This window comes from Sciurus vulgaris, assembly GCF_902686455.1.
Source record: "Sciurus vulgaris genome assembly, chromosome: X".
Classification (NCBI taxonomy): Eukaryota; Metazoa; Chordata; class Mammalia; order Rodentia; family Sciuridae; genus Sciurus; species Sciurus vulgaris.
The window spans coordinates 18,603,086-18,629,725 of NC_136471.1; the positions used below are offsets into that span (position 1 = coordinate 18,603,086).

General features: G+C 41.3%; 2 protein-coding genes across 5 annotated transcripts in view; both read left to right on the forward strand.

Annotated features, from left to right (window-relative positions):
- The window catches only part of PABIR2 (PABIR family member 2), a 228,536-nt gene extending 202,507 nt beyond the window's left edge, over positions 1 to 26,029 (forward strand). For 3 of the 4 annotated variants that reach the window (XM_079124625.1, XM_079124629.1, XM_079124610.1), the window contains one exon: positions 25,901 to 25,976. In XM_079124625.1, coding sequence (XP_078980751.1) covers positions 25,901 to 25,961 — 61 coding nt within the window. In that variant the 3' untranslated portion in view covers positions 25,962 to 25,976. Of the gene's footprint in view, positions 1 to 25,900 lie in introns of all 4 variants that reach the window. The other variant, XM_079124619.1, reaches the window with a different exon arrangement.
- On the forward strand, positions 25,958 to 26,640 carry PLAC1 (placenta enriched 1; the record flags this gene model as incomplete). The annotated part of the gene is made up of 1 exon (XM_079124638.1): positions 25,958 to 26,640. The coding sequence occupies one exon, from the start codon at positions 25,958 to 25,960 to the stop codon at positions 26,591 to 26,593; it is 636 nt and encodes a 211-aa protein (XP_078980764.1). The 3' UTR covers positions 26,594 to 26,640.

Here is a 26,640-nt window from a genome sequence, read left to right on the forward strand (position 1 = left end):
AAACGTTTACAAAGCAATTGTAATTCTATATACTAATACATACTGAACACATTGACACCAAAATTAAAAGTATACCTTTATAATTGCTCAAAAACTTAGGTCTAACAAAACAAACATGAGATTTTTATGTTGAAAACTACAAAATACTAATGAATGAAATGAAAGGAGATCTAAATAAATGGAGAGGCATACCATATTTATGTTTTTGAAGACTCAACATAATAAAGACATCAGTTCTCTCAAAATTGATACACAGGTTTAACTTAATTCCTCTGAAAATTCCAGAAAGACTTTTGTAAAGTTTTAACCAAAAATTATACAGAAAGTCAAAGGAACTAGAATGACTACAAACAATTTGAAAAAGAATAAAGTGAATGGAATAAGTTGACCCTATTATACATCTGCAGTAATCAAGATTATATGGAGTTGGCAGAGGGATAGACACATAGACCAGTAGAATAGCAGGACCTAGAAGTAGATCCACATAAATATGACCAACTATTTTTTTAAAGTACAAAGGCAATGGTGTAGAAACAATAGCTTTTTAAAGAAATGGTTATGGAGGAATTTCTTATCCACGGGGGCAAATACGTTTCTTGTAGTAGTTAAGATTCTGCAGAGATACAGAACAAATAGAATGTATGTATACTGAGGGGAAGGAGAAGAGAGATTGATTGATTTTAGGGAATTGGCTTATGGAATTATGGAAGATGGCAAAATTCAAAATATGTAGGGTAGGCCAGCAGGCTGGAGACCCAGGGAAGAGTTGATATTGTGGTCAGAGTTTTAAGGCAATTGGCTGGGACAATTTCCACTTCCTTGGCAATTCCCACTTCCTTAAGCTCTTCAACTGATTGGACAAGGCCCACACACATTATGGAAGGTAACGTGCTCCACTCAAAATCTACCAATTTATATATGCTAATCTCATCTCAAAAATACCTTTACAGCAATATCTAGATATGTTTCACCAAATATCTGAGTACTATGGCCTGGCTAGGCTAATATATAAAATTAGCCATCACAAATCTCAACTTAAGTCTCATAATTTTAAATAAAAATTATCTCAAAATGGATCATGAACTTTAATGTAAGAACTATAAAACTTTTTAAAATAAATATGGAGAACACCTTCAGAATGTAGGATTTGGGCAAAAAGATCTTAGACTTGATGCCAAAAGCACAATACACAAAAGAAAAAAGCAATAAACTGGACCTGATCCAGTTTTTGAAATGTTATCACTTTTGCTTTGTGAAAGACCCTGTTAAGAGATGAAAAGACAAGCTACCGGATGGGATAGAATGTTTGCAAACCACAAATCTGCCTAAGAGTCATATCCAAAATACAAGAAGAACTTTTTTAAAACTCCAGAGCTCAAAATTTCAATTAGAAAATTGGCAAAGAACATGAAGATATGTTTTACCAAAGAGGAAGTATGGGTGGTAAAGACATAAGAAAATGTTTACCATCATTAACTATTCAGGAAATGTGAATTAAGATCATAGTGAAATATCACCACACACCTATTCGAGCAGCTGAAATAAAAAACAGTGACAATACCAAATGCTGACGAGAATGTTGAGAAACCGGATCTCTCAAACATTGCTGCTGGGAATGTGAAATGCTACAAAAACATTCTGGAAAACAGTTTGGCATTTTCTTACAAAACTAAACATGCAATTACCATAGGACCTAGTAATCACACTCCTGGGCATTTATCCCAGAGAAATGAAAACTATGTCCACACAAAATCTCATACATGAATGTTTATAGCAGCTTTATTTATGATAGAAAAGAAAAACTAGAAACTATGCAAACGTCCTTTGATAGGTGAATAGTTAAACTATGGTACAGTTAAAGGAATGGACAACAACTTTGATGAACTTCAAAGGTAGTATCTTGAGTGACAAAATTATTTGTACAATGTCTGCCTCTGGCTCCCTCATCATTGCAAACATTCTAGGCTCAATTCCTTAGGATTCAAAAGAAAATTTGGCAAAGAGAAGCACCCCAGGTGATTTCAATTTTGTGGCAGTGTATGCGAAGTGTTGATCTCTAAGGCAATATTTCTTAAGTACTATCATGACCCATCTACAAGACACACATACACACACATTTCCAAGATGACAGAATTTTCATGCAATAGGACTCCTGCCCCTTGACTCATTTTCTAAGATGAAAGATAAAGACATACTGAGCTGTGCTCTGATGAGGGGGTGGGTGATGGTTGATAGCAATACAGAGGAAAGAGTAGCAGGGGAAAGAGAAAGATAAGTCCACAGAGATGCAGGGAGAGGACTGTTTCCACCTGGGCTCCAGTGTTATGTCTGTGGCCTTGGCCATTCCAGTAGAATGTGACTTACCCCTTTCCCATCTGCAGCCCCAACACAGTCTCACAACCAACGCAGAAGTATTTCTTCCTTAGGGAGCCCTTGCCAGACCCCAAGACTAGGTTAAATCCCTTATGTCCTACCTTTTCTATACTGGGGAATGAACTCAGGGGCACTTAACCACTGAACCACATCCCCAGCCCTTTTTATACTTTATTTAGAGACAGGGTCTCCCTGAGTTACTTAATGCTTCACTAAGTTGCTGAGGTTGGCTTTGAACTCGCGATCCTCCTGCCTCAGCCTCCTGAGCCACTGGGATGACAGGCATGTGCCACCATGCCTGGCACCTCTGTTGTACATTCTTACACTACCTTTGTATCATTTATCACTACTATAATCACACATTTTTGAGATTAACTATTTACTGTTAAATAATGACATGTGACTTATCATTCCGTGTCTGTATCCCACTTGGGACTATAAGTTTCATGAAAGTAGGAAACCTGACTTAATTCCCTTTTGTTTATTCCCAGCACCTAACACAAAGGTGCTCAGGATGTGATTGTTGGCTGAGTGGAGAGAGGGTAGCAAGACCCTGACTCAATTAAGCATACTGACTCAAAGTCATATTAAGGAAAATAAACTTTGATTTGTATACATTTTCTCTCTTACAAAATAAGAAAATCATTTTCTATCCCACTTATTACGTAGAGCAAAGTAAATAGGTATGGGGATGCCCTGGAATAAAAAAAGTATTATTCATCTACACAGGCCAATGATAGTAAAGCAATACCTCGGAGTCTGGAGGCCCATTATACATTCTTTAAAATAGGGAATTTCAAGCCCTGAAATGGTGCATATAAAATGGTGGCTATTTAGTGCTCGTGTATCCATCATTGCAGGGGTGGGTTTTTTTCCATCCACCAAGGATTCCTTGAAATCAGCTAGTGGTTGGTGGAAACATTAGCTAGGTCTGAACACTGGTATGTATCAAAAATCATGTTTTCCATTACCTGTATTTATTTCCCCCAGTGGAAAACTGTTGAACAAGTACAAAGGATTCAAGAGGAGACTCCACTTCAGACTTCATTCTTAAGGCCCAAATGCTGATCCTCATACTTCACCAGGTTTCCCAGTCCCTGTCACTCATATTTGGAGCCCTCCCTGTCAGTGAACTAGAAAGCACAGATTCCTCCAGTGGGAGAAATGGAGAAGGGGTGCATGTTACAAGAAGGTACATCTCAGGGACAAGTCCAACTTTCACACATCACACATCAGCTTGCCTTTTCTTCTCAATATGCCAAGACTCAGCCCCAGGCCACCAGAGCTCCCCCCACATGCTCACTCCAGTCCCTTAAAGGGACACAAGGTCCTTTCTGGCTGAATTCCACACTCAATCCCCAAGTGACAATGAAAATCACTCTCTTCACAGCCACCTGACACCCAAGTTGTTGCCCAACCCTCCCTGTTCCCACACCCAGTGTTGCTTGAATTAGCTTTTCTCCCTGGACGCCAACTAAGTCAGCTTTCCCCCAGCTCCTTTTCTGTTTTCTGCTGCTCTCGATTGAATCAATCCCTTCTCCCAAGTTTTTCCTTCTCACTTCCTTGAGTTTGTGTTTTCTTCATCCTTAAGTAGTCTCTGGGCTCCCACCTCCCCTTTCCATCATGTTCTGGTCTGATCCTTTTCTTCCTAGTGCTCTCGCCCCGCATTAGTCCTGGTCCTGCTCTCTATCCTTGTCCTTTACCCGCCAGCAATTTGCAGTGGATTCCAGAAATCACCTCAGTCTCCACTGCACAGAGGCGCTAACTCCAGAACACACAGAATAGGGAAGAGGTTTGAGAAAAAAAAAAAGTGTGGATATGTACTCATTCCTCCTACCTGTGTTTTGGTATTTGTTGATGACTGTAGATTACAATCTATTATGTATTTTTTAAAGAACTAGAAGACAAGAATCTGAAGTTCACCAGCACACACAAAAAAATGAAAAATGTTTAAGGAGATGGAAATGATAATTATCCTAATTTGATTATTATATATGGCATACATGTATGGAATTCTCACACTCCGTAAATATGTACACTTTAAAAATAATTTAAAATAAAAAGTTTTAAAGTATAAAATGCAAATATTACCAAGATTTTTATCAGTGCATTTTAATTATACAGATGTCATTGTGACATATTCATGCATGCAAATAACATTCTTTGATCCTATTCACCTCCCCCCACCATTACCCTCCCTTCACATCCTTTCTCCCCCTCCCCCATTTTACAAAGTTTTAAGGTGAGAGTAGTTTTCAGCAAAACAGCTAGAGCTGGTGGTGGCTACTCAAAGCATAAGCAAAGAAAATCTATTCTAGGACATTTATAACAGTTTTTGTATATGAAACTTATTGCAATTCCTCCAAGAAAGACTTCAAGTACCAGAACTTTACAAATTGTGCTTTCGACAGTCAACCACATCTTTTCTAAGTGGGGAGGAAAACTGTCCCAGTTCATAAAGACAAGAAATATGTTCACAGTTGCTTTCTTCTACATGAGACTTGCCTCCCCGCCCCTGCCACACTTTTATATCTTGGAGGTTAAGAAAGGAGAAGGAAAGAATCACAACCTTTATTTTAATCCTCATCCCTTCCCCACATGCCTGCCTCATTGAAACCTGGCAACTCATAAATAACCTGAGAATGCCTGAGAAACATGACAGAGGCCATCCGAAGAATCACGGGAATGAAGTGAAAGATAATGGGACATTGGCAAATGTCTGGTGGGCATGCCCCTCCCCCTTAACTATTTTCTGTGCTGTGCCTGGGCCCTCTCTTCCCGAAATGGTTCAAGAGAACTGAGGATTTCGAGGGTTTATCCACATGGTTCAGTGGAAGAGCACTTGTCTTGCATGGATGAGATCCTGCGTTCCATCCCCAGCATCACAAATAAAATAAAGGGATACACTTCCTGAAGTATCTGGGCCTTAACAGGGTCTGCAGGAAGAAGCCTCATGAGAGAATTTATGGTTTCTTTGGGGATAGAATAAACTCTGGAGTCCACTGGGCCTGGCCTCAAGTCCTAGTCACTCCCTAGGGTGTGACCTATGTGGGCAAGTCATCTAAACTTCCTGGACCTCAGTTTCCTCCCTTCTGGTAGCGGGTAGTAACAATGTCCACCTCGGTGAAGCTTAAACTGAGTGAGGCCCAGAAACCCCTAAGTACAGTGCCTGGCATATTGTTAGTGCTCCACAAACATCAGTGAAGAGAAGGAGGAAAGGGAGAAAGTGACAAGATGACCTTGGATTCCCCTGAAAAGAACGGACCTGCCTACCATCTCTCTCCTTCCCCTGCCACTGCTTTTCATAGCCCAGTCCCAGGGCTGCCTTGTGGCCCCTCAGGTTTAATGCTGAGATTTTGTTTCCCAACTCACAGGTGTGCTGTACTGGGCACCTGGGTGGAATATCACTGTCCCCTTCCTGCAATTACCAAATGACTTTAAGGATATGACTGTGCATTTTCCCCCCAAATGAAGCCTGTGCTTGTATTTGCTCACAGCGAATTTTAAAATATAGAAGATGATGAGCTTGTTTACTAAATAAATATGGAGGTTTGGATCCATTTGTCATCTCCTCCCTCAAAGATGCCCTTTACCCCTCCCCTGACTGTGGGCTTCCAAAACAGGGCGGGCAGTGGGGTAGGAAAATGCGAGTTGTTGGTCTTCTTGGACCCACAAATTATTTACAGAGCACAGGATTTACAGTCAGGAAGGATTTTTTTTTTTTACAGAAATGGGCAAATCCTAGATACTCTCTATGTATACAAACCTCCTTTCCAACAGTTATGAAAGGACATTTTAAACTTTAAATGAGAGCCCTGTTCACAGTACATTCTCAATACCAAGTTCCATCAAAACATCATATTGAAGGGGAGGAAGGAGGTCACATGAAATTGCCACCTTTGTGTCCCAACTTTTCCCCAATAGTGCTGTGACTCAGGAAGTAGGCAAAGCGCCTTTCTTTGCAACCCTGGTTGTCCCCCTCAACTTCTTGTGCATCTGGTGTCTAAGCATAAGCTAGTATAACAAGTACTGAGGAATAGAATTCAACCCAAGGTCAGTTCAACTTGGACAGTTCCACATGGAAGTTCAAGTTTAAATGCTACCTTCCATAGAAGTAGTCCCCTTCCAACAACTGTTCTCCACCAGCTACCTAACCAGCTGCCCTTAGGCCAAAATTACCCCCACCTCAGGGTCTCTACCTCAGGACATTATAAACACACTCCCTGGGGCTCATTCGCTGACCCATTAGCTGGGCAATTTATAGATAGCCCTCATTCTCAGCACATGTGGAATGAGATAAAGCAGAGGTTTGCTGAGTCAGACCCCAATACCAGAGCCAGCCAGAACTGCTGTGAATATGAAACCAATCAACAAGTTACATGTGTTAGAAAGGTCTGGCTTCATGGCTCCCTTTAAAATGATTTTTAAAATTTAAATTGCATCATGAAAGGTACAATCTTTTTTCCAATTCCTTGTTTTTATTTGGTGGGAATGGGGGATATTTTTGCCTGTTTTGTGTGTCATTTGCAGATTTTGTGGGTAACAGGAGTTTGGGTGTGCAATCAAGGCCAGAAGCTCATAGAAAACAAAAGGTAAAGAATCGAGGATTCAGAATCCAAATCACTGTTGCTTCTGTGGTTAGAGATTGTCACACAGACAACTAATTAGATGTTTATTAATTTTCCAGCAGTGTAGTGTGAAAATCAGCACATGAAATAAAATATTTAATGCCCAGGAAAAGCCAAATGCATATTCTGCTTGTGGGTCCTTAAGTGGTATTTTTATGGAAGGAAGTCTGATTTGAAACAAATGTCAGAACAGAAGTTGAGTTTATGAAGGGCACTGAGAAACCATGGCACATAATGTTTGAAAATGTTGCCCATAAAAAGCATAATCCTCAGCCCCACATCCTTTGAATGTCAGCATGCACATTCAGTGTTCATGCTCATTCACCTGTGTGTACAGGTGACTTTATTCATTGGCAACTCTTTCACAGTAAAATCTGGTAGTCACATTGCTTACACGGTGCTGAATTAAAAATGGAAGCTGACTGGTGTATCCATTGTCTGGCTCCACTGTTCAGTTTCAGGACAAGAAGGGAACCTCAAATTGATGGGTGGATTATATCTGGATATCCCTGGAGGAGCTTCCAGGGACCAGCATTAGAATGAAGCTCTGTTTTCTGCCCCAGCTGAGAAAGTCAGGTGTTCTGAATCCAAAGTGTGGATGCCCCCCACAAGCTTCTGTCTGGGTATCTTGATGTGGCATGTGACCTTTGCAAAAGGAAGGAGAGAGTTAGAGTTGGCTACAATCCAAAGCCAGGGGACACCCCCAAGGCAGATGTCATGGAGGCAGGAAAAGTTTGCCACCACTGTCATTTCTGTCTCTCCCTTCCCGGATGCCTACCCGCCGTCTCTTTTTTCATTCACTTGTACATACATTCCTCAAGTATTTACCGAACACCTATTTCAGGCATGAGCCAGGGCAGGAGTACACAGAAGACGTTTGTTTTCTCCTCTCCCTCTCAATGGGTCTTCTCTCCTCTTCTCTCTCCCCATAATTCAGTGGTAACAGGGGTGGATGCAGGAATATCCAAAATTCGTCCCTGTAGGACACATCTGCGCCAGGAATTTCCAGCAACCCCCCAAGGAGAGTGGCAGATTGATGGCACTCTAGTTGGGACTAACCAGGGAGTGGAGGGAGGTGGGGGCAGAAGGAGCCCTGCAGCCAGGCTGTCTGCCTGCGCCTATTCTATAGCTTCCATTTATGGGACCCTTGCTCTGTGCCAGTTCCTGTACGTGCAGATTCTCATACCTTCTTCAGTCTTCCAGTCCTATTAGGTTGCTGTTGTTAACAAATGTTCCCTGTTTTATATGAGGAAACTGGAACCAGGAGGGGGAAGTGACCTGCCCAGGGTCACACAGCTAGGAAGTGACAGAGCTCCAATTCTAGTTTAGGTCTGTATATCTAATATATTTGAGTGTTTTAAGCGCTAGGGCATAGAAATGATAGTCTATTAGCTCAGAGACTGGTGCCTCAAGAGAGACCCAGAATGAAACTGCACTGTTTTTATTAGCAATGTGACCTTGGATGTTATTTTCTAAGCATTGTTTTCTTCTTGTGTAAAAGAGGGCAATGCTTATAATAGCAATAATACCTCGTAGGGTTCTCAGGATCATTAAATGCAACAATGAAACTGGGTACTGTGGCACATTCCTGTAATTCCAGCGGCTCGGAAGCTCAGGCAGGAGGATTGTGAGTTCAAAGGCAGCCTCAGCAACTTAGTGAGGCCCTACCTAAGCAACTCAGTGAGACCCTGTCTCTAAATAAAATATAAAATGACTGGGAATGTGGCTCAGTAGTTGAGTGCCCCTGAGTACAGTCCCCAGTACCAAAAATACATACATACATACATACATACATACATACATAAAACAATGAATGTAAAACTGTTTAGTTCCTGACGTAAGTGCTCAATCACTGTTAGTTATGATTTAAAATATAATTGTTTCTACCCCCAGCACCCTGACATTTTAAGAATTCAGATGTGGGCTTTTTTCTTAATTTTTTTATTAGTGCATTATAATTATACATAATAATGGGAGTTGTTATTATATATTCAAACGTACACATGATCAGATGTGGTTTAGATGTAAGAAAGAGCCAAATACAATGGTGCATGCCTGTGATTCCAGTGACTCAGAAGACTGAAGCAGGAGGATTCCAAAGTTTGAGGCCAGTAGGGCAACTTAGGGAGACCCTGTCTCAAATTTTGAAAAATCAGAAGTACAGGGGATATAGCTCAGTGGCAGAAAACTCCTAGGTTCAATCCCCCTACTTCCAAAAAAAAAAAAAACCCTTAAAAATAGAAGAAAAAGGACTGGGGTTGTGGCTCAGTGGTAGAGCGCTTGCCTAGCACGTGTGAGGCACTGGGTTCGATTCTCAGCACCACATATAAATAAATAAATAAAATAAAAGCATTATGTACATCTACAACTAAAAACAAAAAATAGAAGGAAAAAATAGATGTAAGCAAGAAAATAGATTAAGAGCTTCTAAAAGGTGCCCTGAATGCTGTTTCCGTACGCAGTTTAGCTTAGTTAATTATTCATCCATAATTAACACTGGTTGAGCATTTATATGTCAGGAACTATACTAAACAATTCCACACTCATAGCCTCATTAATGATCACAACAAATTTATGAAGTATTATTGTTGTAATATTATTCTCATTTTACAAAGGAAGAAAATGATGCTTAGAAAGTAACACGCATGATTACCCAGCTAGTGGAGAAAACAGCACTTTCATTCCAGTCTCTCTTGACACAACAAAATCAGCCCACCAGGACCTCATTATTTGCAAAATTCTTCCCCTAGACTTTATCCTCACCCTTTTTCTGTCCCTCTAAATTGCACCCACTTCTGTCCCAAGAGGTAAACTATGTCACTGTCTCCTCCATAAACTTTCCTTTCCTCCTCACAAAGATTACTTCTTATCCGCAATATGCAGTCAGCCAAGTCTAGAAGTCCCAAGGACGTGCCCATATAGGGGCACTCAGAAGCAGAATACTACTAGTACTAAGTTGCCAGCCACCCTTGTACATTCAAGGAAACGTAAGAAGAGAGTCCAACTCTCACCCCTTGTACTTAGAAATAATAAATCTACATAAATGTTTTTTAAAAGATACCTCCCACTTCAACAATCTCCCACAGGCAAAATCTCTAAAAGAGGCTTAAAGAGAAGTTGTTCTGCCTGAAAATCAGGTTATTTTATAAATAATGTTAGGGTGATCCTTTGAGCTGGGCATGGTGGTACACTCCTGTAATCCCAGTGACCTGCGAGGCCGAGGCAGGAGAATGGCAAGTTTGAGAGCAGCCTGGGCAACTTAGAGAGACCGTGCCTCAAAATAAAAAACAAAGGCACTGGGGATATAGCTCAGTGGTAAGGCACATCCGGGTTCCATCCCCTTTACCACTCCTCCCACACACAAAAAAGGGCGATCCTTTTGAGAGTGTTTTAAGACTTAGATCACTAGTGAAGGTGTATTTCAAATTCACGTTCCCTGACAAACACAATCCTTCCTATTTCTTTAGTTAGCTCTTCCCCACCTAGTTCCATAGCACAACCACCAAAGAGCCATGGCAGCTGCCATTTTGTGCCAAGAGTCTCTTTCCATTTTCCAAGCAAGAAAAGGATAGGGAATGTCTGACTTACTTCCCCATCCCATATGGGGTCATGCCCTTTGAGGACTTATTCTATTTCAGCTTCTACCTCTAGGCAGTCAGAAAAATGAATCTGAATAACCCATAGAATGAGCACCTGCTTCAGTCCTTGCCCCAATGTTGAACATGCTAATCCCTGGATTTAGAAGAGGTTCGCCTTCCACACAACACAGCCAGGCCCTTCTAATGGACCAGCGCTTCTGGTTTTAATACCCCAGTCTTGATTTCTAACAGGTGGGTGCCACAGTTGTTCAGCTCTTATTATGAGCCAAGTTCATGGCTCAAATAATATAGGATTCTTCATAAAGAGGCTGAGAAACCACCAGATGGTATTACTGGGGGAAATAAGCTCAATTCCTTTCTCCAGTACCTCAAGCCAGTGGTTTCAACAGGAATAAAGAACACCTCAGTCCTGCTGTTTTCTTCAATCTCACTAAGTGGGTTCTTTCTTTTAAAACGAGCACTAAAAGTCTATAAAAACCTAATGTCAGAGCACAAGGGCTGCCTAGCTCTGGCCATTTAAAACATGGCGCTAATGGAAAGTCACCCACTGACTACATCATTGGCTATCTGTATTCCCCTGCACCCCCGACTCCCATCCGGACTCTGCCTACAGTGTCACAAACATCCAGGTTTGGTAGGTGAAGACCAGCATTTTTTCCAAAGACATGATGAAATCAGAGAGACACAATCTCTGTCCTCAGGGTGGAATTAGGAATATGTGATTCTCCACTTCTGCAATATTTCTAAGACTTCAAGAATGTGCGGTACCCTTTTTTCCATCAGGAAGATTTACTGGGTGAGATGGCAGGACATTCTTCATACTTTGGAGTTGCCATATCTGGTGGCTTTGTGCAAAAGCCATACACATTTCCCTTGTTAAAATAGATTAGGAGAGCCTGAATATACCATGTGTCCCCAGGTTCATCATATTCTAGATATGCATGAAGCTTATGGAATAAATGATGTGCATATTGAAATAGGGAATGGCAGTTTGCTCTCAAAAAGTCTAAAATATAAGGGGTGATACCATACAAATGATGATCTAGAATGATCTACGCTAAGTACCTCTGAATTTCTGTCCCTTATTTATTGCCTCTTTTTTTCCCTCTATCTCCCTTCTTAAAAAGCTATTAGCTTCGCTACGTCCCCCATCACCCTAGACCCCAATGTCTATAAACAAACTTTGCCTCTTTTATTTTTTTATTTTTTAAATTTTTTTGGTACTGGGGATTGAACTCAGGGGCACTTAACCACTGAGCCACATCCCCAGACTTTTTTATATTTTATTTAGAGACAGGGTCTTGCTGAGTTGCTTAGTGTCTCACTTTTGCTGAGGCTGGCTTTGAACTCACAGTCCTCCTGCCTCATCCTCCAAAGCCACTGGGATTGCAGGCATGTGCCACCGCACCCAGCTCTTTGCTTCTTTTTTGAACATTTTCCCTGTGTTTACTTTCTACTTATTGATGTATACATGAAAGAAAACTCTGGAAGCTCCATGAGCATAGTGCATACTTCTCATCTTGCTTTGCCATTTACTTAGTCTTGTGTGTTTAGTGAGTTTTCTCATGTTTCTGATTCTCAATTTCTTCTTCCACAAAATAACTCTAGTAATAATAGTTCCTACACACAGAGTTACAATGAAGATTAAAGCGAGATACTGCACACAGAGGCCTTGACCCAGTGCCTCCATAAAAGTTCATTTCCTTCCTCCCTTCTGCAGGGGAATCTCAGTTTCCATAATCTGCAACTACTCTCTGAGGAGCAACCTTATCTAGTGCATGGACTCAGTTTTTGTCTTTGTTCCCATCACATAAATGTAAAAAGAAAATTTTTAAAGTGGTTTTGTTTTTTGTACCAGAGATTGAACCAGTAGCACATAACCACTGAGCTGCATTCCCAATCCTTTTATTTTGAGACACGGTCTTGCTAAGTTGCTTAGGACCTCTCTAAGTTGCCAAGACTGGCCTTTAAACTCGTGATCCTCCTGCCTCAGCCTCCCGCCACTGGAAGTACGGGCATGTGCCATCACATCCAGCTAAATTTTTTGAGGGCACAAGGAAAAGTTCTTCATCTCTATACAAGACAAAATATTCAGGTTTCAAAATATCCTGATGGCTTATTTACCCTGAACTTTCTTCTGCTCTTTCACTACTGAGGACACTCCAACTTGGTGGAAGGGGGGCCATGTGGGAAATTAAATGGTCCTTCCATATCGTCATATACTGATATAAGTGTGTTGGGATGGGTTTAAGCACTGGTGACTAGGCCTGAGGAATTGCTGTTTGGGTGAAACAGGGAAGGTTCATCAACAGGTGCACAGAGTTGGAATATGGGGATCATCTGGTCTTCTGGGAAATGACTGTCCTCCCAGGGTTGAGCATCTCTGTGCTGTCCTGAGTTTTGGCAGTGGAGTCTTCCATTCTCGAGTATTTGTTTTCCACCTAATCAGTCTCCACTTTCTGGGAAGGCACAAACTGCACACTCAGCTGGTGTCTCACTGGGTCTATCCCCTCCAGTATGTGATAAGGGCCTCCTATGAGAGCTGAGCTTCCTCTTGTCATTTTCAAAGTTTAGTCTATCCTAGAAGGTTTCATTCCCGCCCCTCAGTGCCATCTTACAGTTTCTCTCAGCTTTCCCCAGCAATGAAAGTTGCTCCCAGAGCCCCTGTGTGCTTTGCTCTGCTCCTAAATAATGCACCCATCAGACACCAAAGCAGATCTCCCCACGCGTCTTGAACAGTAGTCCATAGGCCAAGCTACCTCAGGACTTTCCCTTCCTTTCCCAATGATTGACTCATAATAATGTCTTGCGATGGTGTATGCATTGTAAAGGGGAGAGAAACTGAGCAGGCTGGTGGAAGAGCCTGAGGCCCAGATTGACTCACCCAACCTTGATCTTGGCCAAGACTCTCTGCCCTTCTGGGCCCCTATTTCCACAGCTTTAACATGTGACACCTGCCTTTGGGGACTTTATAAGACAGCTGCAAGCATTAGGAGGAAAAACAGAAGGAAGTATACTCTATTGGCAGGGGGAATCTCTGTACAAATCAAAGATATCCAAATTAAAGTAAACAGGCTATATTTTTGAGAGTTGATGCCATACATGACCCAGATATGTTCAAACAAGCTTTTTAAAAATCCCTGAATTTGGGCTGAGGTTGTAGCTCAGTGATAGAATCCTCACCTGACATGTGTGAGGAAACTAGGTTCGATCCTCAGCACCAAATAAAAATAAAATAAGGGCTGGGGAGATAGCTCAGTCAGTAGAGTACTTGCCTTGCAAGCACAAGGCCCTGGGTTTGAACCCCAGCACTGCAAAAAATAAGTAAATAAAATAAAATAAAATAAAATAAAGATATTGTATCCATCTACAACTAAAAATATATATTTTAAAAAGGTCCCTGAATTTTATAATGGCTTAAAACATTTAAAAGAAACATAATACATTTATTTTATTTTATTTTTAATTAATTAATTAATTTGGGGCATACTGGGGATTGAACCCAGGGGTGCTCTACCACTGAGTCACATCCCCAGCCCTTTTCATATTTTATTTTGAGACAGGGTTTCACCAAGTTGCTGAGGTTGGCCTCACACTTGCAATCCTCTTACCTCAGCCTCCACAGTTGCTGGGATTCCAAGCGTGAGCCAACATGCCCAGCTCAAAGAATCCTATTTCTAAAGGTCACTGCTATTATTCCTTTCTAGATAAAACAGAAGATATTTATGTTTTTGAGAACTTGCCCTACAGCTGTGGTAGGGCCTCCACAGACTGTCATTCCAAGGAGCAGAGCCCCCAACCTTTTCAAAGCAGGGCAAGAAGGTTATAAAGAGAAGCCCACTTTCAGAAATCACGCTGCTTAGAAAAGCCATCTCAACCCCTGTCCTTCGGAGTTGGGCAGTATGCCCCATTCTGAGTATTTGCCTCTATGTCATAACATACTCTCCCTTCTTCCCTGCCACCTTCCCCTTGATATTGCCACCAGTACACAGTTACATCCAGCTACAACAAAAACCAAGTCCCTGTTAGATAGGGTGATGTAATCTACTATGTATCAGATTTAGAGGCTGTGGGCATCAAGGACATCAAAAGACTTTCAAGAGAAGACCTACATAAATAAACTGTGCATACGTGCAAAGTGTATGCATGTTTGCATTCCCAGCATGTGTTCATAATAAAGGCACTAATCTATGTGCCTATCTGTCCAACACACACACACACACACACACACACACACACACACACACACACACACAGCATTCAGTGATAGAACCTTGTACATAGGACAGGTTATTCCCTCTCCAGCCACCCTGACAAGTGATCACCCAGCCTCTACCCAAATGCCTACAGGGAACCAAGGGAACTTAATTTCCACACCAGATTTCTCCATCCATTTTTGAGCAACTTTTAGGATTAGGCCCATCTGCCTCATATTATTCTCAAATCTCATGTCCTAATTCTGTTTCTGCTAGAGGTATCAAAGAGCAGCGCCAACAGCCCTTATGACGGGCTCATTTCTTTCTTTCTGTCTCCGTTCCTTGTTGTCTCACTATCTTTCTACTGCCACATGGAATTTAAGGTTGGAGCAAGATGTAGAGTTGGGATCTCAAAAGTTGGGGGCTCTTGCCTCAGGAAAGGGATATGTGTGTCCTCAATTTGTTGGGAAAATATGTTTTTAAGTTTTCTAGGTACAAAGTTCCACAGACTGGATGGGTTGAAATAACAGAAAGTTGTTATAGTTCTGGAGGCTAGAAGTCCAAGATCAAGGTTTCAGCAGGGCCATGCTCTCTGATGACTCTAGGCAAGCCCCAAATATCTAATTCTGATATTTGTCAACATTCCTTGGCTTTCCTCATAGATATATCAAGTCATATGGCCATAGTCTCCTTGTCTTTACATCTTCCTCACTCTGTCCACATGTCCATCTCTGTGTCAAAATTCCCCTTTTCTGTAAGAACATAAGTAATATGGGATTAGAGTCTACTATAATGGTCTCATCTTAGCTAGATAACCTCTGCAAAGACCCTATCTCCAAATAAGGTCAATTATAAGGCACTAGGGGTTAAGACTTCAACACATCTTTTTCGCAGGGACACAATTATATACATATACATATGTAGTCAAGTAATATAAATATAAAGACTTGGCCCTTGAGAAAAATTTCAAGAAAATATCACTTATTCTTATTTAAGGAAAAGATAGATTACCAGGAGGGAAAGAACTTCCCCTTTCGTGGCTTGTATAATAGTATTATAAATCATATATGTTTGTATTATCAGATACAATAACATAAAAGCCCTTATATTTATTTTTAACATTATATATTATTATTTTAAATATTTATGTATTACAATATATACATGATGAACACAAGTTCAACCTATTACATTTATGTGTTCATACATATACATATATATAGAACTAAATACCAATATTGACTAAATACCAATTGCAGGAAGAAGGTACCAAGACAACACTCATTCCTAGGTATTTTGATATTACTAGGATGAGGATAAGGAGCTTCAACGCCCAAAGTCAAATCATGTTTCTAAAGTACAGATGAGAGACTCTGGGAGTGATTTCACAAGAGGCTGAGGCAGGAGAATCACAAGTTTGAGGCCAGGCTCAGCAACTTAGTGAGACCCTGTCTCAAAATAAAATAAAAAAGTCCTGGGGATCGGGTTTGGGGAGATAGCTCGGTTGGTAGAGTGCTTGCCTTGTAAGCATAAGGCCCTGGGTTCAATCCCTAGCACTGCAAAAAAAAAAAAAAAAAAAAAAGTGCCGGGGATGTGGCTCAGTGGTAGATCACCCCTGGGTCTAATTCCTAGTCCCCAGTACCACAAAAAAATTGAGTGGGTGTGGGTGAGAGAAAAGGATAGTGATATTTAGCAGAGAAATTCTCCATCATATGTGTAGACGGGATCAACTGCAAAGCACTTTTCAGAAAACTCGGGGTGGAAGATGTGGAAATAAGACCTAAAATGGGTCTTATTGCCATAGTAGAAAACCCAGCCTAGAGTGCAAGAAGCGGGAAGAGAGGGAGGGGTACAAGGTGTGTTGGTGCTATTGGGGGTACTTGGCACAGAGCCAATTGAGAGGGGGATGGGTTGAGCAGATGTAGAGCCCTTGGCATCAGCAAGTCCCACAGAGTAGCAGGTGAGCAAGTAGACAGGCCCAGATGCTTCATAGGGCCCTGCACTCTCAACTTAGAAAGTATTTTGTGCTACCCCAGAACTTCCACTGGGAGTTTAGAAATGGAGTGGGAGACAGGGATAGGCAGGAACCAGATTCAGGCTCTTAAGACCTGGACAAGGAGGCACAGGGGCAGGCAGCAATTTCTGGTGACCACCCACTTATTCATCATTCTTCTGTTCAGAAAATATTTACTGGGGCTGGGGATGTAGCTCAGTGGTAAAGTGCTTACCTAGCAAGTGCAGGCCCTGGGTTCAATCCCCAGCACTGAAAAAAAGGAAATGGCAAAAAATATTTACTGATTACTTATTAAGTTAGATACCATAGTAGACCAAGACCCTTTTCCTTAAGGAAGTTATAGTCCAAGATTTAAAGAATGGGGAGAAATAGTAGGAATCAGGGCAACAGCAGGAAACAGAATTGGGGTTTTCCTTCTCATTAGTGTGCATGTTTGTCCATCCATCGCCCCCTTGGTGTGTGCATGCGTGGTATTTGCTATTCTCACAATATCCCAGCCACATAGCTACTTCAATATGGATGCAAGCCTCCCAAATTGTAGGCTCCCTAAAAAATGACTGACAGCCTTCCCATCAAAGGAACCTTTTCTAAACCTTTTCTGCCTCTCAGCAGCCAAAGGATGGCGAGTGGCCTCAGTCAGGGTGTCTGCACATGCACTAAGTAGCCACATTCTGCATGGAGCATACACACGATAGCTTTGGGTTAGAGAAAGATGCATACTGGTCAAGATCGTTAAAAGTCAACCACACAGCCTATAAAGTCAGCTGCGGTTTGATTTGGACTTAGGCCACCCTTACAGGATCATATATGTGCACCTCTCTTTAAGCAAACCTGAACCCAAAAATCCCAATTTTGAAAGGGAGAGAGGAATGTGCCTGACCATTTTTGGAAGCCATCTAGAGTCCTCATTTATTGACACAGGTGCATCAAAGAAGTGGTGAAGTCCTGGAAGAGCCTCTGATCCAACCCTCTGCCTCCTGATGGTAACACCCTGAAATCATCCCAGGCAAACGGGTCTTTATCTGGTCTGGGCAGACTTCCAGAGACTTCTAATGGGTTAAAAATGTGGCTGTGGCTGCAGCGCAGATGAGAGCCCTGCACAGACACAAACCTGCCTTGTCTTTTAAAATGAGAAGGGACTCTGGGGCTTTGTGGCAAAGGGTGTAGTTTTCTGAAAAATCAAACTGAAATAAATGATTAAATTAAAACATAAACTGAATTAGAGACATGCATTTGGGATTTTCCTTACATTTTATGGAAATTATGAAATACACCCCTTTGTTCAACTTTAAAATTAAACCAACTTAGCTTCTCTGCATGAAAGAAAAGGAGTTCCCGTGACCTGAAATTTGCAATTTCCCCTAAAGTACAGCTTTCTGTATTTATTTAGAAATATTTATGTTCAGCTAGGGCATGGTTTACCCTTTTCATGTAGGCTTATTATGGTTTGCCTTCACATTGGACGACTCAACTTTTAGTAACCAAATTGGTGACCCAACGAAAATTTCTCTCTCTTACAAGGAGCTCAGACTCTTATTTATTTCGCAACCTTTATTTGTGTATGAGATGAACCATGACATTTAAACTATGCTTGATAGCTTAACAGATTATAAGAACAAAACCAGATGGCCCAAACAAAAATAATGCTTTGATTGCTTTCAAATTCAATGTCAAATATTAAAAACAGCTTTCAAAAAGCCTTGACTTTTTTTTTTCCAGAAATGACTGAAGCATCTATATGTACAGACGCTTTTCCCCAAAAAACTACAAGGATATAAAACAAAAATTTAACATCGGTTATTTTGGAGTTGAGGAAGAATTATTCTTTTCTATTTCTCCTAATTTTTCTACAGTGAGAAATCAGAAAAAAAGAAACTAGAATGAGAAAAAAAAATTTAATGACTGTGAAAAGTTTCATTTTAATGAAGTCATTTTTAGGATTTAGACAAGGTGTTTTCTTCTGCTGAGAAAATGGGCATTGTTAAGTATTAGCAGTTCATAATTCTTCTTCCACACAAAATGATGAAAAACCTGCAGTTACTTTAACACTGCTTGGTGAGGATGGAAACTGAACCGGTCCTACAGTCTGTAGAATGAGTGTGAATTCTACAAAGGCAGTTATTTCATTTTCAAACTCTTTAATGTACCTTCAATATGATTAGCATTAATCACAATCCTCTCTTTCTTTGAGAGCAGGGGACACACTAATTCTTTAAAACTGGGCTATAAAAGAACCTCAATTTAAAAAAGGCTCTCAAACCTTAAAATAGTTTGCAGGAAAAAGTTGGAATGTGAGTCTGTGAATTTCTAAACTACAGACTTCACCAAGTGTTGAGATTCTTTTCTGCCCGTTCTTGTTTTGCAAAAGAATCTTTATTCCCACTCAGATGCATTTTTTTCTTCAAATCAGCTGCAAGAGTGGACGAACTGCTGCAAATCAAAGTCCTGACAGTTATATTTCCCTAAGATAATTGCATGCTGCTTCGTAGTTTCCTTTTCCCCTCTGTTTCCCTTTGTTTTGACAACAAGATTCTGGGAAAACAATATACAAATGATAGCTAGGCTGTCACGAGTATACTGAATTTTAAAAATAAATAACTGTCGACCCCAAAAGCTTCCAGGAGCCTATGGAGTGAGTTCTTTTTCCAAACTGTTACAAAACCAGATGTGGAAATGTTTAGCTAATTCCCCTCCCCATTCTCCATGCAAAGAGTTCATATATGTCTCAAACGGCATCAGAGGCAATGGGGTGGCAGGGATCCCATCTGCTTTCAAAGGGATTTGTGTTTGACTTCTCACTTTGCTCACTAGCATCCCCAAACTGATTTGAACTTAAGCATTTGTGTGTGTTTTTTAATCTTTTCTTCCCAAGATGAAAAATGCTAATATTCAACCTCTTTTAGTTGTCGTTTTTTTTTTTTTTTTTTTTTTTTGTACCAGGAATTGAATCCAGGGGAACTTAACCATGAGCCACACCCCCAGCCCTTTTCTATATTCTGTTTAGAGACAGGGTCCCACTGAGTTGCTGCTTAGGGCCTCACTAAATTGCTGAGGCTGCCTTTGAACTCGTGATCCTCCTGCCTCAGCCTCCCGAGCTGCTGGGATTACAGGTGTGTGCCATCACGCTCTGCATAATATTCAAACTTTTTCTTGTAAGACATTAAGACAGAGTTCCTGGTGAAAAAAATTAAAATATATTTTTAGCTATTTTGAAATATGCAGTACATTATTATTAATTATAGGCACCACACTGTATAGTACATCTCAGAAACTCATTCCTCCTTTGTAAATATTTGTACCCTTTGACCAATGTTTCCTCTTCCCATTCTCTCCTCCTACTCCATGTCTCTGGTAACTACTAGTCTTACTCCTAAGTTTTAGAAGTCAATTAGTTTGATCTAATCACTTCACAATGTACATATGTATCATAATATCACATTGTTCCCCATAAATACTGTTGGTCCTCAGTATTCATGGTTCCGCATTCACAGATGGAATTTGCAAATGTGGGTGGGGGACAGGACAGGGTATTAACCCTGGGGTGCTTTACACTGAGCTACCTTACCAGGCAAGTTTGATGATTTTAGATCTTACATTTATGTATTTGATACATTTTAATTTAATTTTGTTTAGACTGTGAGGTAAGGTCTGAAGTCTCCTCCCTGCAAATGGTGTTGGAGTATGGGGGAGTAGACATGGAGCTGTTTATAGGTAGAGTCAGTTTTGCAAAATAAAAAACGTTTTTTGGTTTTTTTTTTTTTTTTTTTTTTTTTTTTGGTGTTTTGTTTTGTTTTGTTTTTGGTACTGGGGACTGAACCCAGAGGTGCTTTACCATTGAACTACATTCTCAGTCCCTTTTCATTTTTGATTTTGAGACAGAGTCTCGGTAAATTGCTGAGACTGGGTTTGAACTTGTGATCCTCCTGCCTCAGCCTCCCGAATTACTAGGATTATAGGCCACCACACCCAACCTGGAAAATTTTTCTTTAAATCTTGTATCTGTACTGAACATATACAGATATTTTTCTTGTCGTTAGTCCCTAAATAATGCAGCATCACAACTATTTACATAGCATTTACATTGTATTAGGTATTATAAGAAATATAGAGATGATATGATATATACTAAAGGATACATGTAGTTCTTTGCAAATATTATGCCATTTTATATAAAAGACTTGAGCATCTGTGGATTTTGGTATCCTTACCATTCCTTCTGTTCCTGGAAACAATCCCCTGTGGGTACTGAGAGATAACTGTATATATATAATTTTTTGTCAATTTTTAAAAAGATCATTGCTAAACTTTATAAGCAACATTTTCAGCATAAAAATGAATGATAGTTAAGTGGCAACTCTTCTTTCCTCTTTCCTTTGTGCCAGTTCATTCCATTCCTATATATACAAAAAGAAGTAGAACTGGGCACAGTAGCACATGCCTGTAATTTCAGTGACTTGGGAGGCTGAGACAGGAGGATCTCAAAGACAGCCTCAGCAACTTTGTGAGACCCCATCGGAAAATAAAAAATAGAAAAGGGCTGGGGATGTGGTTCAATGATAAAGCGCCCCTGGGTTCAATCCCCAGTACCCCAAAAGAGGAGAAAGAGAAGAAGAGGAGAAGCAGACTGTCTTGGTCTCATATCTAAGTTCTTGAATTTTGCTAATCTGATTATATCATTCTCAGTCAGTGCTATGGGCATCTCTTCAACATGCGTGCTTGGATTTTTCTGAACTTTATTCAAAAAGCAGCTTTGATTGCAGGGGGGAAGGAAATAGAGTTGATATTACCAAAGTGAAATATTTCATTTTTTTAATGTAAAGGATTTGCCAACAACTAGGCTTATTAGGGGGTTGTCACAGGGAAAAAAGGAAGGAGGAGAAACTCTGCTAAAGGAACTAATGGGGAATGTATATGCATCGACCCCATTTGGAAAAACAGAAAGCTGTTTGTGCTCTGTCGCTGCAAGGAAAGTAAACATTCTGCATCCAGGTGCTATGAGCAGCTCTGGGTTTGCCCAGCCTCTATAGCTCTGTTCAGGACAGTATGTACCAGTAGTTGAGCCCTGCTTGGTTAGACAAATGCATCTCAGCTCAATGCCTGGCGAATTTGCAACCAACTGGAAATGGGGCCCTGGTCATACAAACCCTGAGACCTGCTTTCTAAAGGCTCTGACACCAGAAGCTGCACAGTAGTCCCAAGGTGAGCACTCCTGTCTTTGCATTTATTTCTTCCCCAGTCCCCAAGTCCCCCTCAGTTCTGAACGTTTCTACAGACTAACTAGAATTCCGTCCATAGCTCCCAGGCTATCCACGTTCTTGAACTTTGCTAATCTGATTATATCATTCTCGGTGAGTGCCTTGCCCTAGCTAGGGTTAAAAATACCTTCTGTCTGGGGATCTCACACAGCCCTCTTCTGACCTCTCCTTCCCATCTCTAGCCCCTTGGCCTTCCTTTTCCTCTGCCTCCAGTAACCAGAGCTCACTGTCTCCCCCCTCCTCCCAGTCCCATTCTGCCAGCGCATCTCAGCTAGGTGTTAGAAAAGCCAGCTGATCTGATCAATTCACACAGTGTTGTGACTGACTTATAACCATCTCCCCCCACACAGATACATGCACACACACCACACACACTACACGCACCTCCCCTTCTCTGGGAATTGCAGGCAGCAGGGGAAGGGAAGCTGCCTGTTTTGATGACCTATACTCATCAAAAGGGAGCCAGTCTCAAAAATATGGCATTGAGCTAAACATTAGCAAGCTCATGAGCAAGTACGTTTCACTCTCCTCCTCATCTCCTCCTCTTCAGTCTCATCTGAGAGTCCCACAGTCGCCTGAAATGTGGATCCCCTGACTTCTTCATAAAGTCACACACGCACACACACACACACACACACACACTCACTAGTTGTAGGTGGACACAATACCTTTATTTTATTTATGTATTTTTATGTGGTGCTGAGAATCGAACCCAGTGCCTCACACGTGCTAAAAGCACTCTACCACTGAGCCACAACCCTAGGCCCCATAAAGTTGTTTTTCTGAGCTCAAAGGTATGTTGTCACATGCATAGGCGTGTTTGTTTTTTTGGTCACATCACATAGCAATCTGCTCCTGGCTTTAAGAAAATCAGTGGAAACAGATTCTATCTTGCCTGTCCAAGTTCGGAGAGTCAGCCTAAATGAATCCCCAAACTCAGTGATGTCACCCAACCCCTTCCTCAGGCCTGATTCAGAATGGGGAGGTAGTCTAAAATGATGGCTTGTTTCTCAGAGAATCTGGCCATTTTGTACCTTTATTTGAATTATCCGGAAGAGAGAGAGGGAAGAGAGAGCAGTATAGAAAAGATAGTTGAGAGAGGGAGAGCAATGAATGACTTAACTCCCTGGACTAGAGCAACCTTCACCTTGGGCCTCAATTTGGGAGTTTGAACAACAAAAATAGGTTGAAAAAGTTGTTTCCTTGGCCTATTTAGTATGTTTTCATTCAGCTCAGATAGGTTCAGGCTGTGAGATGATGTTAAGGAAAGAAAGAAGGGAAAAAGAAATGGGGAGGGAGAGAAAGCCACCCCTAAAGCATGCTTAGGACTAAGTGGTCTTTAGATCAAGATAATGGTGTAGTAGTGACGGGGCAATTTTCTCAGCTTCCCAAAGAAACTTCAGCAAAAATCATACATCATGAGTGGTTTGTTTATTTAACTGTTGAGTCATCTAGGACTAGCTCACATCAGAATTTACTTGTTTCGTTGTTTTATTTTGTTTGTTTTGTTTTGGGGGCAAGGGGACAGGGTTTTTGTGTTGCTGCTGCTGTTCTATTTTTGCTTTGTGAAAAACAGAAAAACTGCCCAAGGAGAGTCATGAATGAACAAAGGGGAAAGGAAAGAACTGGGCAGACCCTTTTGACTTCTCTTTATACCCCAACACTCCCAAGAGAATGAGGAGTCATTAAGGAGAGAGCAAGAGCGAGCTGTCCCCATAAACAAAGCATTTCATCCAGGCCAGCGCATTTTGCTAGACAGCCCCTATGCCATGGTTTCCATTAAAGAATGCAGCAAATTCATCACTAGCAAAAGAAGAGAAAGAGCTGCATTTTGTTTGCAACTTGGAAAAGAGGAAGAAAGAATGACCTGGGATGCTTTTTATCCAAAGACACTTTTTTTTTTTTTTTTTGTGGTGCTGGGGATCAAACCCAGGACCTCGTGCTTGCAAGGCAAGCACTCTACCAACTGAGCTATCTCCCCAGCCCCCCCAAGATACTTTTTGTACATAGTAGGCACTCAATAAATATTAGTCAAAGAATAAATTACTTTAAGCAAGGGTTACTTACCTCTGCTGGGAACAAAAGTGAACCCCTACCCTTATGCACAGACATTTCCTTCCAAATTTTAGGAACTTTGTATTTGGTGTATCATTTTCACTTTTAAAATGAAAACTGAGTTGGACATTTAATGTCCTCTCTTCCTTCCTCCTTCCTTTTTTGCTTGTTACCTCTTTCTGATATCATGTGTTAGACACCTTTTTTGGGGGGATACCGGGGATTGAACCCAGGGATGCTTAACCACTGAGCCACATTCCCAGCCCTTTTTTAAATATTTTATTTACAGACAGGGTCTCACTGAGTTACTTAGGGTCTCACTAAGTTACCGAGGCTGGCTTTGAACTCACAATCCTCCTGCCTCAGCCTTCCCAGCTGCTGGGATTACAGGCATGTGCCACTGCACCTGGCTTATACACTTCACTTTACTTTTTTCTCCCCCCTGGTCTGCCTGCCACTCTAAAAGGTAACAGGTCTAGTAAGGGACTACAGATCTCCCTACTGAAAAAGAAAGAAAAAGCTAGTGAACATAAAAAGAATCTAAAGCAAAGATTTGAGGAGTTTGTCAATCAATGAGTGAAACATAAGCCCAGGAGTCCCTTTCCTTAATACAGAACTTTTAAGTAGTTTTCATGTATGATATGCATTTAAAAATGTAAAATTTAAGACTGGCATGTTTTTATGATTCTGTAACTTCACTGTTTTACAAGGTGTTCCAGTTAATGTACCAGGGAATCTTTTGGTCATAATGATTTACAATGGTCCTGCTGGAATTCATGAAGCATTCATTTGATTACTTATAATTAAGACATTCAACAACATTTCAATATTTAGTTTGTCAGGAATAAGCTATAATTCTTCTTGGGGTTTTCTTTAATTAAATCTATTGCTAACCAAAAGGCAATAAGGAGGGATTGGATTAGGAAGATCAACTATTAGAAAACAGTACATAATACTTAAGGCAGGAAGTGTCACCAGGTTGAATTAAACTGTCTCCTATCTCTTGGTTTTAATGTTTGACACAAAGACTATTTGTTTTGGTTTCATGTTGGGGTCACACACAAAGGGATAGCACCCCTGATCAGTGTATATTCTCATTCTACACACGAGGGAGGCATATGTGTTTTATAGCAAAACAGTATGGTAGAGACACTTAAAGAAGTTATCATAGGGCTAGGGATGTAGCATTTGCCTTGCATGTGAGATGCCCTGGGTTATGTCCCCAGCATTGGTGGGGGGTTGGGGAGAAGCCATTGTAGTCATGTATAAACATGAGAGTTCCAATAATGAAATTAAAATTCAGTTCTGTCTCACACAAATGCTTGCCTCCTCCTCTTTCTCCTCTTCTTCCCTCCTCCTCCCCCCTCCCATCCTTCCCCTTCCCCTCCTCCTTCTTCTCCTCCCCCTTCTCCTCCTTCTTCTTCCTCTCCTCCTTCTTCTTCCTCTCCTCCTTCTTCTCCTCCTTTTTCTTACTCTCCCTCTCCCTCTCCCTCTCCTCCTCCTCCTCCTCCTCCTCCTCTTCCTTCTCCCACTGAGCTACATCCCCAGTTCTTTTTTACATTGAGGCAGGCTCTCCCTAAGTTGCTGAGGCTGACCTTGAACTTGCCATCCTCCTGCCTCAGTCTCCCAAGTCACTGGGATTACAGGCATGTGCCACTGCACTTAACTCCTATTCTTAATGTTTTAGGAACAACCTTTTGCTTAAAAAATAAAAAGATCATATTTGAATTTTCAATAGAAATAAAAGGCGTCACTTCTTTTGTGTTTCTGTGTGCTCTAGAAATCCTTTGTGGAATCCTCCTGCTTCCTGTGGGTTGTCACCTGATCGGCTGCAAAGATGAAAGTTTTCAATTTGGTCGGAGGCATGATCTTCTTCACCTCTCTGTTTTCAGCCTGTTCTGGACAAAACCCCATGACTGTGCTGTGTTCCATAGACTGGTTCATGGTCACGGTCCACCCCTTCATGTTGAACAACGACGTCTATGTACACTTTTATGAGCTGCACTTGGGCCTGGGTTGCCCTGCCAACCACGTTCAGCCACACTTCTACCAGTTCACCTACCGTGTTACCGAATGTGGCATCAGAATCAAGGCCATCTCTCAGGACATGGTCATCTACAGCACGGAGATACACTACGCTTCTAAGGGGACCTCATCTAAGTATGTGATCCCAGTGTCATGCGCTGCCCCCCAACGGTCCCCATGGCTCACTCTGCCCTCTTCCTTGAGAACAGCCAGCGACACTACGGCTGTAGATCAGAATGGCGACACATGCTACAGGGTGTTCAGCTTGTCGCAGTCCAGTCAAAGGCCCAACTGTGACTGTCCACCTTGTGTCTTCAATGAAGAGCGCACCCAGGCCTCACTTCACCAAGCAGAGGCTCAGGAGACCCATCCTGTGCGGTCATCCTACTTTCTTGATGTTTATGAGGACTGGTGTCTTCCCTCAGATGATCTGATTGAACCCATGTGATCCCCAGGTTTGGGGTCTCCCCTAAAGATGCTGTTTCTAGAATTAGT